The 17,382-nt window shown below is 36.7% G+C and overlaps 1 protein-coding gene across 1 annotated transcript in view; it reads left to right on the top strand.

Annotated features, from left to right (window-relative positions):
• The first annotated feature begins 9,143 nt into the window (after positions 1-9,143).
• LOC111043985 (protein limb expression 1 homolog) overlaps positions 9,144-17,382 on the top strand; it is a 35,973-nt gene continuing 27,734 nt past the window's right edge. The window contains exon 1 of the mRNA XM_022329033.2: positions 9,144-9,382. Coding sequence (XP_022184725.1) covers positions 9,322-9,382 — 61 coding nt within the window. The 5' untranslated portion in view covers positions 9,144-9,321. The remainder of the gene's footprint in view (positions 9,383-17,382) is intronic.

The raw sequence follows: 17,382 nt of genomic DNA, 5'->3' as shown, positions 1-17,382 counted from the left end.
AAGCCTACATGACAGACTGAGTGAACTCATTGAAGGGACTTCGGTTTCGATCCCTGGTAACAACACAATCTGCTGGTTGCTAGCATTCATCGAATTATCACAATCATTCAGCTCTGCTGTCATTGCTCGTCAATATTAAATATTCAAACCAAATTTCTGTATAATAATAGTTGGCCTCCACATCACCCCTACAGCCAACCCGTTCCACCACATGGCACCAAGTTTCTGCTTGAGTATGCTCAGGCTATTTTATGTGCAATAGAACGGCTTAAGCCTTTGTATATTGCTGCTGTCAATGATTATCAATCAATGCATCAATTACATTAAAAGTGTTTAAGAATCTCTTATTTTAAGTAATTTCTTCCTGCAAAATTTTTTTTAAATAAATTGGAATGATTAAAGAAGTCGATTCTATTGGCCAAACGGTTGCCTATTGTGATACATCTTTCAAGGGGAGATGTATAACTTCTCACATGGGCATGAAACTGATGAAAATTCCTCAAGTTGCGAGTGGGTACTACAATTCCATGATTGCCAACTTTCAGGTGTCCATGAAAGAATTTGTGCAGAAATTTGTGCATCAAACTTCTCTCTTCGCCATTCCACAAATCTCCTTTGAACGGATTCAATCTTTTTGGTTGTGATCAGTCTTTCTCTATTCCAAATTTCAGAAGCATACTCTAAGTGACACTAAACTAGAGACATAGGGGGACATGATGATGCAAATAATGCTATTGCATTTCAGAGAAATGTAAGAGTTAACCATAATTTAATACTTTGAGGAACAGACTCCCCAAGTCTGTTAATCTGTTGAAGTAGTGTTGCTATCTAGTTGTTTTCAATTATTTAAAAAATTGATTTGCCGTAACACAGCTTGAGTTCAATCTTTTCACTTCAACTACATACTGATCTGATCAGGGTACGAACTAGAATTTTCTGTGAGTAAAAATGTGGTTGTACTATTGCTACTTGGAAAGGTATTCCTTGATGGAATAATTTTCAAGTACCAATAGTACAACCACATTTTTTACTCACATAAAACTCTAGTTCCTACCCTGATCAGATCAGTATGTAGTTGAAGTGAAAAGATTGAACTCAAGCTGTGTTCCGGCAAATCAATTTTTTAAATAATTGAAAACAACTAGATAGCAACACTACTTCAACAGATTAACAGACTTGGGGAGTATATTATTTCGAATTTCATTGTATTTGAGTTCATTTTTTTCAGGGACTGCATTATTTTTACTTACTTATAATTTGGTTGAGATTTCAGTGAGGCCAATGTGAGTGTTGTGTTACTGCCAAAGTGAGAGCAGGAAGAGGAGGAGGAGGAAGCAGATAGGGTGAGGAGGCAGAGAATGAGGATGAGGAAACAGATAAGATGAGGAGGATGAGAACGAGGATAAAGATGATGGTGGACCGGCCAGGTACAAGTCTGGGCCAAGCGACTTCGTTAATGGTAATGCTGCTATTTGCATGCATGCAGGGGTCCAGACCTGCTCTACACACTAGCACACCGGATTATTATAGATCTATAATGTATTTAATTATCGTTCTCACTCTCTTGCATTTTGCGTTCCCCTCTCAAGCACCCTCCCCCCTCTTGATCCACTCACATGGTCGGTCATTTATATGTAAATTGAATCGGTGCGGTCAGGTATTGCTAACGGACGCTTCAAACCCTCTCGATTGATTGGCAATAACACCGGTCCATTTATCTTCAATATCTGATTTTTTGCATTACTTAGAATGTATTACTACTTAAAATTAAATAAATCTCTTGGTGCTGACCAACCAACGCATTGCGATTGCATGACGTAACGCTCTTTCTCTCTCTCTCTCTCTTCTGATAGAAACATACTCAGCGATGAAGAGAACTGAATACATGGTTGAACTTTGCTTGTAGATTGGCGGTGCTAAGAAAGACTGCGTGCATTTCAATTGAAGATTATTTTAAACTATTTAATGGAGAGAATTAAATTATCATTTAATTTTGCTGTAGAATCGATAAAACAATACTATTTTGAAATAAGCAACCAAAGGGAAAGAGGGATGTCGTCAGACCATTAAAGAGATGGCAATAAATTTCTTCTCATCAAAATAACTATTGAATAATACGTAATACAAGTATCAATAATTATTGTGGATTGGAACAGGCAAATATGCCTCATCCTTAAAGGCAAGAAGAAGAATAAACAACCATGAATAATTGCTATAACATACAATCATGTATCCTAATGAACACATTCCAATGAAATGAGTGAATTACACACTTCAATCTGGAACAAGAGTTCGTTCATAGAAACTATTCTCTTCAGACACCATTTGCCATGGAACTTGAAATTTCACAACAGATTTCACAAAGAAGTTGATAAGTAATAGATTTTGCACTAACTTTATTAGCAGAGAATAGCTAGATTGTTCATTCTAGCTTCCTCTCCAGAGACCTAAAAAGGACCCACATGACGCTCATAATGTGTTCGATATTTGATGATTACTTAAAAGAGTCGATTTTGCTCATATTACATAAAGAGTTCTACCACATGTATTATGTACGTGCTAATATGGTAGGATCAAACCCAAAAATATCGGTCCATAGATTCTCAAACTACGTTTGTATCTCTGAACTTCACACAAATAATAAGCAACCATATAATAATTAGTGTCTACAGTTATATCTACTAAGTGATATGTGTAAGTTATATCTACACATAATAAAACCGGAAGATGAATTGAACATGGAACGTTGAGTCTGCTCCTATTGATAAGTAACTGTGGCATGTTCAATGGTCAGTCAAGATCGCCACTTGAGTAAAATTGCTTCTTATTGAAATATTACCACTGGATTCTGATTCCTGACTATCAGATCTGATTCAGAATATACTGCTACCGTCAGTATTTTTGTGTAATAATTTGAAGGCAGCAGTTGATTTATAGTGGTTAAAGCTTTGTGAGAGACCGATAAGTTAGTGTTGAATGGGCGCAGGGTGATTACTCGTATTGTAGGAGCACAGAGCGACCCGGTCGGGATCAGTGGCGCAGTTCAGGTCAGCTGGAAATCGGCGGTTCGTGACCTGCTGCCAACACCCACACCCCTTCCATGCATTTATCACGACTTTCCAAATTGGACGGCAGCAGGGAGCAGGGAGCAGGAGTCTCCCGACAACCCGTGAACAGGCCGCCGCCGCTTCTCTCCCACGGCACGCATTCTGATACGTATCGCTCAACAAAACATCCGTCGAGCAATCATCCCGCTACTGCCTCTCCACTACTGTGCCTACCTACTGTTCTTTCTACCACACTTCAACGATTCACCCATTGTACGTTTTACCTCCGACAACTACTAAGATGCTTGTGAATCTTCAATCACATTAATCGACTTTACTGACTGTCTTTTATTGATTACACCATTTTCTATTTTTTTTGAACTATTTCTAATCACACTATAGTCTAATATCTTTGAATATTAGCTATTAAAACTGATACTATAAAACAAAATTTTATAGTTTTTTCAAAGTTTGGAATTTTCTAATTAATTGTGATTGATTTAATTCAATTTAGAAGTATTTTTTTAATTAAAAAATGATTTGCGTATTTTGAATTGTAAATTGAGTGTGTAATTGATGAATGTTAAGTGACACATAACCTAGCTACATTTGGACTGTTGTATAAATTAGAATTGGAACCGTTTTGGGCGGAAGCCTGTGGTACTTTTCTGTAAGTTGTGTAATTCTGAATGATTAAATAAATAAATACTCACTGTGGAAATCCGAAAGCGCTCTACAGTGAGTACTAGTTTTAATAACTAATATTCAAAGATATTAGACTGTAGTGTCGTTAAAAATAGTTACTTGCAGTTCGTCATGGTTGATGAAATACATGAGTATTTTCTATGTATTACAGCACAATAATAATTCTCATGTATCTTTGTGTAATGCATAGTTAGGTATCGTTGTGTATCATCTATATGATATCTTTATGTATAATATATATATATATATATATATATATATATATATATCTTTGTGTATATGTATAATTATATCTACTCAGGCACAAAATAGTTCTCAGGTATTTTTGTGTAATGTAAATTCTAGCTATAAAGAATGAACATTTTGATTGTGAGATGATTATCAGGAGATAAGAAAGTGAAAATATGTTTAATAGGTATCCTGCCTACAGCAACAAACATGGGCTGAAATGATCAGTAGATTTTCCAGTAGGTCTAGACTTGAAATACTTTTTTCTGAATTATTACGTTCCTACTGAAACTGATGCTTTCAGGATGAAGATAAGCATATTCGTTTATCGATGTATAACATATTCCTTATATAAAATGATGTTTTGTGATAATTTTGAATTTATAATTGGTAATAGCTTCGTGGCTTGATATCATTTTATTGGTGGATGACTACTTACAAACACATTGATTTTTGGACATGATATTTCTTGCTTTCCTCATAAATTCAATTGGATTGACTATAACTTGGCAAACACATCATGATGAGTGTCTCTGAAAGCTCCATTGAATCTGGTAGGATTTATGAGGATGGCAAAAAATCGTACGTCCAAAAATCGATGTGTGTGTAGCTGGCTATACTCAAACTCATGAGTTTTCGATTTGAGATGGTTATGTGAAGAAAGACTGATGAATTCGATGATGATCAATTATTTTGCAAATTGGACAATGTTTTCACTGTTGTTATTGTTATTTTACAGGTGAGTATTCCAAACTGCAGGCTCATTAACTAGAAAAGCTGTCTCATAGGTTCGTGAGTAGGATACACTATTTTCCTCTGTTATTATTCATCAATGTAGATCTTGAAATAATTACATTTTTGATCTAATCAGGCACTCCAATTCCAAACGTCAGTTACAGTTATGTATATTTTGTTATTCAGTATGTACATTGTGGGGTATTGTATTTCAATATTAATAAGTTTCAATATTATAATACTGAAATCTTAATAGCTTTCGAAAAATGGTAGCTTTGTAATAGTAGATGATTTTTACGAGATGCAAAAATGAAGGAATTCATGTTAAATTGATATTCTTCCTTCAGAAATAAAATAAGAGAAAAAGTGATCAATATAATGTTTCAGCATTCAACAGCAGTGTACCATAGGTTGCAGCACAGAATTACAATTATAGGAGTTTTCTCTGGTTGCAGGCTTCAAACAGATTAGAAAATTCCTCAGCTGTGTGCATGATGTAACAAACTACTTAATGGTTCCAAAATAATAACACAAACAAGTTGACATGAACAGGGGATGTTATCATCTTCTCCTACATACCACCATTCTCTCAAGTACTTCTGAAGCTAACCTATTTATCTCGAAATTACATTTAGAAGAAATAATGTATTTGCGTATTCAATTATACAACACCAATAAAGAATGAAGTTCTGAGTGTATAGTGTTGGTGCAATAACATACTTAAGGCCCGACTGCTTATGGCATAAGTCCAAAAGTTGACACCATGAATTTACAGATCAACATCTGACTGGCAATTAGCATTTGTACGAGTACTTGGTGCTCATTGAATTGCAATTCATGTACAGTGGTTCACACATCATGACATATCGCCACTTGCTAAGTAAAAAACAGCTCACAAATCTAATGTTGGAGTCATGCCACCCACTATGCCATACTACTTATATGTTTTCACCAGAGTTCCAGAGAACGAGTCTTGGTCGTGAAAATAAGAAAATTTATTCGATATTACTATACTTTGCGACTCGTAACATAGTTTTTATTAACTTACCTATTCCATATCACACACGTTTTTTCATCAATTATCTTAGTCTCCTAATTAAAGTTCTTAATTGGAATATATTTGAAGAAAATTGCTCATCTGGAATTGTACAGTTACTGGTATTTGTCATACCAGTGATCCAGCCCACCAAACCCTCATCATATGCTGCCGCCAAATGAGTTTATGTGGGCTATGCCTATGATGTTGTTTTGGAGTTCCTCGTTACTTTGAAAGATCTGCCCTCAAAGTCATGTCTTGAATTTGGGAAAAGGTATAAGCATAGAGTGAACATACTGTCACCTATTTATTTGTCCTTGGTATAAGTTACTAGTGGCCAAGTCAGATTTGTACGGGCAAGATATTATCTCGGGCCACTCCCGTGTTTCGGATGGACACGTTAAGCCGTCGGTCCCGGCTGCCTAAAAAGCTGTCGTTAGGTCATGTCACAGAATACAATTTTATGGGAGTATTATAGGAGTTTTCTCTGGTCATGTCAGAGGCCCTGAAATTGATCAGTTGCGACATGAAAACTCTGACACCAGACCTGAGCCAGCCAGGCCACTCGATATTATTATTATTATTATTATTATGTATGATGGGTTATCGAGATCATCCAATTTGATTTGTTGGGGAAGCCGTTTGGTTGCATCAGCACTATGAGTCCGAGTTTTCATGCATCATAAAAATTCCGGAAGTCATTTCAACTGACTTCTTCAATTTTCTGAGACTATTCACTCACAACTCTATCACTCATAACATTTCCTGCTTTTACTTGAATATTTCCCGATAGATTTATGCTAAACTATTGCCTTTTACTTACAAAAACGAATAAAGCAACCTAACTAGTACTTGGTGGGTTCATCTAAATAATTTGAAATAATTTCAAGTTGATCAAATCATGGAGTACAGTTCCCTATTTCAGTTGAGCATCATTACTATAGCAGGCAAAGGGGATGATTATTCTGATTCGACACTCATCGATAGGGTTATTTCTCTGTAGAAGTTGGCGTGATGCTGAAAAGTCCACAATTGGTTTCCGTTAGAGTGATGAATGCTAGTGAAACCAAACTCGTCACGTGGACAAGGAGGCTGGTGGGCTCTCGTAAGTGCACGGAATGTGTAATGGGAATGGGAGGCTAGAAGCCAAAGCCAGTTGCAGAGCAGAGCAGTGAGCAGTCTCTGGATGGTTGTCTGCTCTGGAGCGTGGGAACTTGCCAGACAAAGAAGTGTAGTGTGTAGTAGACGCCTTCCGCTGCCACAACCCACAAGTGTGGGTTCCATGCTGGAAACATTTCGTAAACTGTGAGCTATTATTGGTAATTCTCGGTCGCCATAACGGAAAACATTAATTCTGGAGAATGGTCGGCTATTCAGATATTGCATTATGATTACAGTAATCGACCATAAACATCAAGTTGAATCATATTCACTGGATGAACTAGATTTTAGGCTTCGGTTGTAGCTCTGTAGTGCTGTCTTCTAATTCACTGTTCTCCAGAACAAATTACTTTCACCCATGAAGAATGCATGTGAAAATTATAGGACTGGTTCGTTATCTGGCTAGAAAGTCAAAACAATCAATTTTAGTTATTTGGGTTCGTCATGTGTGTGTGTGTGTCTTCACTCTCATTTTATGCGGTTGTTACTGAATGATACTTCTCCCGTGCTGAATCACATCATACTTGTATTCAATTGAACACTGAATTTAAAAATTCAACTAATGCGCCTTATTGAAAGATTATATTGATCATAATCATAATACCTTTGCTTCAATCAACAAGTAAAAACCTCATTAATAAAATATTGATAATATGGATTTTTGATTGTCAAATAAATTTAATGTGATATTAATTCATATTATAATTTATTATGATTGTGCACTAACAGAAGTTTTCGGGGAAGTTGCCAGCGTGTAATGTGGTTTAATAGTACGTTGAATTGTTTACGTTTCAATTATATAAGTTCAGTTTCAATTGTATAATTTATTGTAATTATCATTTTACATTCCCGAAGATTCAAAGTGTCATAACTACAGTTTTAGGATTAGTCCTCATTAGTCGCAGTCGAAAAAAGTTGGTAACAAGTTGTAATTTCAACACAAAATATTGGTCGATTTTGTAGCCAAATCTCTGTTATTGAATTGTTCTTTCTATTTGAGTATCCCAAAAAAGCGGACATGAAAGTTGATAATAACTGCCAATATCAATAAAAATCTCGGAAGAGTTTTCGCAGCATCTTATCAATTCAGTTGATTGTGTTCAACAATTTGTTTTCTGTATGTTAGTGTTAGTTTAGAAACTATCTGTTGATAGCTAACTAGTTGGTCAGGAATGATTTACTGAAAAGAGAGAAGTGTAGTGTATGTGGGAATGACAGGTTGAAGATTAGGGATTAGGGAGGGACTGATCATCATCAGAGTTGATCATGCGATGATCACTGATCACTGAAAATGAGAAGAGTGACCGTGTCGAATCAACTTTATCTGTCAGAAAGCGGTGGTCGTTCGTTCACCTTCTACAATACGATGAATGTCACAAGGAGTCTTGATCGTTCTCCACAGTTTGCGGCAGAAATGCGTTCCGAGTGAGGACGTGTAGAAGTGATGTACCTCTACCTCTACCTCTAACAGAGTGTTTTTCAGCCCGTTCAACAGACGTTGATCAAACTCATCTACTCATATGCTATATTTCCACAAATTATCTTGACAGGCCTTTTGAACAGGTTTTCGTCTAATTTCGGGACTTAGATTCACCAGAGGGGTATTAGATCTGTGAGCTATTGGTCTTTTATCTTTGATATATCTTAGAGCTATTGGATCTTTTGTTGAACATGTTGTACTTCAAATTAAACTCAGTAAATATTGTTAATATGATATTTTTATGTTTTAAATCAAAATCAAACTACACAATGTTGGGAACAGATGAAAATTGATAGGATTTGAAAAATGTTATGTAGACTCTCTTACTGCTCTGAGAAGTGGGCTACAACTGTCATTGTCGTAGCTGTATTGTAGGTGAGTAGGTGTAGTGTTGTCTGCAGGCTAAGTGCAACTTGTTGCTCGATTAGAGGGCGACAAAAAATCTTTGGACTTTTGTTTGTAATTTTTATAGTACATAATGATGCTGCCGAACAGTGGGTTTTCATTGGCATCAACGTATAATTATGAAATATTAGGAGCAGAGCTCATATTGGTCGTTGTTTTAATTTGGCTGGCTGGCTGTGTCTGGAGCAGGAGAGACTCTTCGTCCTTCTTTATTTTCGCCTCCTCCTCGTCTACACCGCCGCTTCTTCGGCTCTGCGTTGTTGGTCTTTTTGTGGTCGGTGCGGTGCGGTGCGGAGGAGAGATGTGTTTGTCTTTTTTGTGTCTCTGTGCTGCGTTGCCTGGCTGGTTTCTGGTTGCCCAGTGCGCAGTTGTCCGGCGTGCTCGCTGGCGTCTGGTTGAGTTCGCGTACGGGTCGACTCCTTTGCTGCTTGTGCTCTTCGTCCTCTGCTCTGCTCTGCATCCTCCAGCCACTGATCTTGTTGTGAGTGCCAGAAAGAGATGTAGCAGCAACCACCACCACCGCCATGATGGTCTTGTCTGCCAGCACTTGCCACCAGCACCAGCACACTAGCTGCACCATGCGCGGTCAGAGCTCATTCTCACACTCTCTTCTCTCTCTGTCACTAGCCTCCTCTCTCTGTTATCTGTAGCACTCTTGCTCTGCGCGACCGACTCCCACGAGAGCCTCCACTCGCTCGAGTCGTTCACCCGTCGCAAACTGAATCAGCTGACGGCTTGCGACAAAGCTTTGTCTATTCTACCCCCACTCAACCATCACACCTCTCATCCCCTCTCCTTCTAAATTACTTATGATAAGTCTTTGTTCTTGATATTTGATTCGTAGTGACTAACTTTTGGAATCCACTTGTCAACCACTGGATACGATCTCTATCTTTCTTGACTTTATTTTCTCTTCTGTTTGATTTCACAGCGAATATTAATACCAACTTCTATATTTTGGAGCTCCTATTGTGTTGGAGTTGAAATCATAACATTAAGATCTAAAATAAAGTATAATCAGGTCTAGAATCCCTCTAGCCTTAAACAATTTTAGAATGGTGTAAATCATAAATCCAGTTTAACATCATATTAGTGTTCTTAGCAAAGTGCAGATAATACCAGATAAGACTGAGCTCAATTCTACTTATTCTTACACTTGCGCAACAAATTGGCATTGATACAAAATCGTATTTGCTCACTCATTCTAAAATTCAGCATTTCGTCTGAATCATTCATTCTTATATATAAAACTAAATTTTGTTTCAATTCTACTTTTTTGAAAGTAAAAACTCCAGAGATGAATTCAAAATATACGGAATTGTACACTCATAGTACGATAGTAGCCATTATGAGAACTTCAGTTTCATAATCCTATGTCTGCATCATGCTTTTCGATTCACAGAAATCAAAGAGTCGCGTATATGGAAACAAAGCTTTCCGTAAATAGTGATCCCCATGAATTAATTTTGCTGGCTACAAGATAGCATCACATGAAGTTCACACAACAAATCTAGAGATAATATAATATATGGTCAATATACTGGTAGAAACAGGATGCAAATTACATCTGCAGTGTAGTCTACTATTCCGTCAACAATAAGTACAATAAAGATATTTCTAAAAGTGTTTTGCAAAAGAGTTCAAGGTTTATCAAAGTCACACCTGTTTTTCATCTTGAATCTTATTCAGGAAATAATGTAATTTTAACAATCTCTCATCTCATTTATCTATTTGGCTTGTACCATCTAGCAATTTTTAAGTTGAGCAAATAATGGGCAGAATGGCAGACACACATTAATTAACATTAATAATAATTATTATTATTGTTATAATTATTATTATTATCATATAAGGTAGCGAATAGAAGCGCAGTTACAGAACTGTACAGTACAGAGTTTTATGAGACTCTGGTAACTACCATTTAAACGCTTTAATACCTCCTTACCTATAGCCTCACCCATCAAATAGATTTCAGGTAGTAATAACTGTAATATCACTCAACGTCACAAGTCTAATGCTGACGAAGAGAATAATGCTTGAATGAGTGGCGTAGCATTTCCCAGTTATACAGTAGGCTTTTACATTATAAATATTGCTGATTTAATACACGTGTATTTGTCAGTAAAGTTTGCTTAATAGGTTATTCATATCAGTATTTTTTCTGTTAGTATCTCTATGTAGCCTTTCGGTCACGCATTTGTTATGAACACTGATGAAAATAATAAAATCGCTGAGAATAGCGATGGGCCGTGTGCATTAGAATGATGTGCATGTGTGGTTGGCTGATCATCTGATCAATGCAATTTGCATTATGTCTGCTGTCTGCTGATGAATTGCTTGGAGCTTAGACGGTGACTGTGTATTGTGTATTGTGCCAGGTCCAGTGCCAATTAGCACAGTGTGGGCGAGCAACTTCCATCCAAACTCAACTTCCCTGTTATTTGAAAAAATATTTCCAGCCTACAACTCCATCGAGTGGTGTGCACATTTTCCAATGACTTTAATTTCATTCAGGCGTGCGTAATATCTTTCGTTGTGGTAATAATTCAGAAAGTAGGGAACAATAGTGTTGGAGTCGGCAGTGAAAGATATGTGTATAACGGGTTACTCTCACCTAAACACACACAGAGACACACACTCAACTGGACCCGACTTGTACAGGTAAGTGGTAGGCAAGGTGGGTAGACAGCATCCAGAGTGAGAGAGAGAGAGTCGAGTCCGCCATCTTGAGTGACCAATGTCTCATTTGCATAGCCGTGCTATTCTCTGTCCCTCTCCGTCATTCCCCCTCTAATTAATCCGTATCTGATTCTGAATAAATAGAAATTATGCCCTGTAATTGATAATATGTCAACAACACTTAAGTTTTTTACTCATCGTCCGCAGATTATTGAGACTAATATAGATAGAAATTTATGCCGCTCGCGGCCCAAATTATGGCGTTTCTCGAGTGCAATAATTAGAATATTAGATCCGGTTCAGCTCTCATTTATCTGTACGGGTGTATCTACTAATGTATTATCAGGTTTTCCCAGCTGATTATATCAGCTAGCACAGTATTATTGCGATCCTGTGCTATAAATCTGGCTCGATTTTAAATACTTTCTCTTGTTATCTGATAAAACACAGTTGTTTGCAAATATGACCCTTCATAAGTCTTATTCTTTATTATGAAGTTTGAAGATGGAGAATGCAAAAACTACTGCACAAGCATATTGGACTATGTCGAATAAAATGAAAGACTTTTAATTTCTATACATTTTTTTATTATAAAAGATCTGAAGAATGAAATTGGTTAGTTATAAAAATTATATAATATCGAATGTGAACATCGGAGATGTTACAAAAAATACAGGGTCTGTATAAGTAACCGGACTGACCTCAGGAAATTTTTTATTGGCAGAATATGTAAAAAATTTTTTTTAGAAATCTTCATAGTAGTCCCCATTGGAGTCGATAACACGTTGATACCGGATTTTCCAATCACTGAATGCTCACTGGAAGTCGGCAACCTCTATGCTGTCTAGAACCCTCGTCGTTCACGTTGAACGTTTTCCAGAGTCCCAAACTGCGCCCCCTTAAGTTGTCTCTTGATATTGGGGAACAAAAAGAAGTCCGGTGGTGCCATATCCGGGCTGCAAGGAGGATGTGGAAACGTTACCCTCGACTGTTTGGCCAACTACTCGGTGACGAGCAGGCAGGTGTGCGACGGAGCATTGTCGTGATGGAGGATCCACGAATCGGAAATCCCCGGACGGGCTCGATGAACCCGAGTGGTTAGTCGACGGAGCACCTCTCTGTAGTACTGGTCATTCACAAGAGTTTGTGCCACCCGGCCAAACTGTAAACGGTTATATGTTGCGCATTTACGGCGAAACGCGGTAATAGACTTTCATGAAATTTGACAGGTATGTTCCTTTTTTAATTGCGCGTCGACGTATGTACAAGGTTTTTGGAAATTTTGCATTTTAAGGATAATGGAAAAAGGAGCCTCCTTCATACGCCAATATTAGAGTAAAAAATCTGGTATGGTGCACTCACACAACTTTCCTTGCCGTTATGAAAATTGATCACCTGACGCTAGTGTTCCCGCGCGTCTCAAGTCTACTATTCAAAGATTCGTGCCAGCTGTTGACAGGGCAATAACGCTGGAGACACACGAGGTTAGCAATCTCTTCATAGTGAATCATTAAATAGAAACAACAGTTGCCAACAGTTTGCAATTGGATAATCACATTTTCTCGAATTTCGTGCTTATTTTTAATTTTAGGTGAAAATGTTACTGCGCATTAATTGTAGAGATTCTCATGCTCAATCTTTTCCACTCGAAAATTTTTGTTTAAATTGTATCTGAAGCCTGATAATTGAGAATCTTAAATCAAACTTTGTATAGATGGGGCTGAGCTACTGAAATTTTTACAGATATAGGACTTGTTGCAGTTGATAGAGCTTATCAATGACTATTCCAGGTATGAATTTGATCAAATTTTTTTGGAATGCAATACTTTCCTTACCTATGGTAATAGGCCTAGGGCAAGGAAAGTAATGAAACGTATAGAAAACATGAAATTAGGGTACCTTAAATTTTTTTGGAAAGCAATACTTTCCTTACCAATGGTAATAGGGCAAGGAAAGTAAAACAGACTATAGAATTATTCATCATAAATCAGCTGACAAGTGATTACACAGATGTGTGGAGAAGCCAGTCTATTGCTGTATTTCCATAAGGTCTATAGTTTCAATCAGGTACTTGTGGATGAGAATACTACGTGAGGTCTACTGTTCACAGAACTACTAGTAATGAGGATGTCAAAAAAGATATATTTATCAAATTTATGAGCAGCATAGGAAGACTTTGAAGACGAAGAGAAAGAAGATCTGGAGATTGTCTCTTAATGATTATTCTTCAACTATTCTATCCCACCATTCTCCTCTTTCGTTGTGCTATCCTGGAACACATACAACATAACATCAATGTTGTAAGCATTGCAACAGCAATAAAAGCATGTTGGGCAAACCGTTGTTTTAGGCGGATTTATAGTCAGTCAGGGTGTGCTTGAATGTTGCATACAAGGTAGAAAACAGCTGATAATCACTGCCAACTTGCTTTTATGAGTAGGATGAACATCGTTCAAGAGAGTTTGTACGTAAGATAGCGACGATATAAAGCGAGCAACGAAAAAGAAGAGAATAACATCCAGAATGTAGTAATAATAATGTGAATAAGTTTGAGATTGAGGATAAGAAGAAGAGGATGAGAAGTTGGAGGGCGGAAGACGAGGATGAAGATGAAGAAGAAGAAGGGGAAGCTGATGTTTATCTGTTTTTGATTGTTTGTTGGGTCTGTACGAGCCGCAAGCCGCGAGCATAGCTCAAATGCTCTGCCATTCAGCTCTTCAATGCATTCTGGTTCATTCTTAAGGTGGCGTGTTGATGGTGAAGTGTGGAGAAGGAGCGAGGAAGAAAGAAGGAAATGAAGCAGAAAAGGAAGGAAGAAAGGAGCTTTATAGATGTGATCTCTGACCCGAGTGCCCCGCCCCAACAGTCACCGCACCGCACCGCTCGTCAGTACTGCACTGTGCACAGTACACACGTTCTACACCATTATAATAGATGATTTTTTAATGAGACTCGCCCCCTCTTCAGCTTACCACCTAATTAGAAGGTTTTCATTGAAATCTCTGTTTGTCTTTCCCGTTACTCTCATCGAACCGATCTAATTGATTTAACGCATAACCTCGAAATATGCATGTATCAAAATCATTTCGCGCTGTTAATGCTCGAATAAGTTGAGAGACTGTCATATAAGTTGAGGCCGCTATACTCTAGTGGACGAGTGACCACTTGAAGAGCCGACTCAACATCACTTCCATCGCTATCAAATGTATTAAAGAATCATATCTCTGTAAAAAATGTCAGACTACTGTCTGATGAACGGATATAACTGTTTAAACAATATATAATAAATAATATTACGAAATACTCTATTGCACATTCATTGTCATATAGGAAGATGAAGTAGTAATTAAATTATTCTATAAACCTGTTGAAAAATCTTTGATGAGATTCTATTGCTGTTAATATGTTTAGTCTAATATTTACTTTTCAGATAATAAAGATATCGAGTTGCTTGCACGATTGGAAGGAAAACTAGCAGAATTCGATATGGAATAATTGAATGCTCATCTCGTTTCCTACCGTACCATGGAAGGTGTGTAATCTTTGAATGCCCGGATAGAAAAAGGAGGATGTTCTGAAAGAGGGGAAAAGCGAAATTGCGGAGAACGTATTAATTTCTCCAGTTAACTCACGCTCTGCCCTCGGTTCGTTATCTTTTACGTGCGCTTTGCATCAGCGAACCGCTCGCCACTACAGCTTCCACTTCTCCTCCTGCAGCTACCGCCACCACTATTACACTAATACCCCACTAAACCTTCTTCTATTATCAAATATACGCGTACAACATCGGTATCTCTACTACTGTTGTTAGTGTTCCACAAGTAAAGCCAGTATGTGTACAGCAACTTAATTGAAAGATCTATCTAATGCATAGAAGATTCAATTTCAGTTATTCCGCAAACGTGAAGGTGTAGAAATTATGAATGGAGCACGAGCTATCCCAGTAGGATCGTGCATAATGTTACGGATGTAGGAGGATTCGCTTAAATGATGAATCATATCGTATTTGCCCTTACAACGAAATAGATTTCCAGAACAACATTAATAGATTTGGTCAATCTGATATTGAGGGAAAATTAAAGCGATATTGTCACTTTGTCAGTTCCACATGAAGTGTGGAATTATTGAAATTATGTGGAACAGGCAGTATCGCTTTTATTCCACCTTAATATGGATAAATTCGACAATATCTCTGTTCATAGTGTAAATTTTAATCCAATATTATTAGTAATAAATAAAAAGATTTTATTATGAATAATTACCACAATATCAACTTCTCAACTACACAAAAAGTAATATTATTAGCCAAATACTAATACAATTGAGTTTGCCCGATACAGAACAGTTAAATGAGAGTATGTGTATCGTCTCAAGTACTTTAATCAATATAATCATGAGGTTTAAGCTTTTTTGACAACTTTTCAAAAATCATCAAATTTCCCAATATTCACACAAAGGAAAATGTACTCTGAAAACAATATACAATAGTTTGATCATATAGTTTTAAATGTGTAGCCGCCAATCGTCATTAAATTATTCCCCTAAATTATTCTCGTTTAATAATGAGGCTTACAATTCAATGAGCAAGGGAAGTTGTGTGAGTGTACCATACCAGATTTTTATATCTGATTATTTATGTCCAACGGATCTCGAAAACGGCTCTTAAGCTGCGTTTATACACCGGAGTTAATAACACAAGTTTTTAACATTTTTGTTATCAACTGATGTTAATTATTACAAAAGTTACTAACATCATGTTGAGTTGCGTTTACACCGGAGTTGATAACATGAGTTATTAATAAAAAGTTGTCAACTTGACTGAATCGACAAAAAATTCTCTTGAAAAAAGTTGATAACTCGTATTTTCAACAGAAAATTCCTTGTTATGAACAAGATTTATGTTATCCATCGAGAGTCGGTAAATTTTGTTAATAACAGGTTACTATCTTCCCCGCAACCCCCTCGCCCAGCATTCCTACCCTACAACTACAGCTATTCCCTAATAACAATTGAGAATATAATTTTAATTATTTCTGAGAAACTTTCTCGCTTTCACCACCCACTTATCTTTTGAAACAAAAAAGTTTCCAGCATGTCGAAAATTTCATGTTTTCTGCTTGAAATGACTCGACATTGACGAACATAATCATTAATTAAAACATAACTACAAGTCGGATAAAAATTATCCAGACACCAATAGAAAGGAGACATTCTCCACGTTAATTTAATATAAAATTATCACGCATTACGACGCCCCATGATTCTGAGAGAAATGATATTCAAAAGAAAAACAAATTTTCGCGATGTTTCCAATTTTATCATAAATTTCCTTTTAATCCTTTAAACCTGGATCTTTTCTAGCACTACTAGGATATCGGGGATGATATTCTACATCCAATTCTGACGTTGAATTGGAATTTGAGAAAGTTGCAATTTTACACGAATTGGCAACCATGTCATTTCTTCGGATGGAGGGCCAAGTGTCAACTTATTTTACTCAAACTATAACTTATGTTGAAAACTTTTGTTTTAAACTCTGGTGTAAACGCATTATAATTTATTTACATTAGATCAGATGAAGATCATTATTTTAATGATCACACACATGTTTCAATTCAAATTTGAAGACAATTTTCTGCTTTTTATTCCGGCTGTTATATCATATGAATAGTCTCGTTAAATGAAATCATATGGAAGTCAATTATATTGATAACAAGATCTTGTTAATAACAAGGAATTTTCTGTTAGAAACATGATTTATTAACTTTTGTCAAGAGAAATTTTTGACGATTTAGTCAAGTTAATAGCTTTTTGTTAATAACTCGTGTTATTAACTCCGGTGTAAACGCAGCTTAACGATTTTCACGAAATTTAGAACAGTAGGTTTATGATATGAAAATTTGATT

The sequence above is a fragment of the Nilaparvata lugens genome, chromosome 2 (genome assembly GCF_014356525.2).
Source record: "Nilaparvata lugens isolate BPH chromosome 2, ASM1435652v1, whole genome shotgun sequence".
In the NCBI taxonomy this organism is placed as follows: Eukaryota; Metazoa; Arthropoda; class Insecta; order Hemiptera; family Delphacidae; genus Nilaparvata; species Nilaparvata lugens.
The sequence above is the reverse complement of the archived record's forward strand: the minus strand, read 5'-3'. Positions and strand labels throughout refer to the sequence as shown.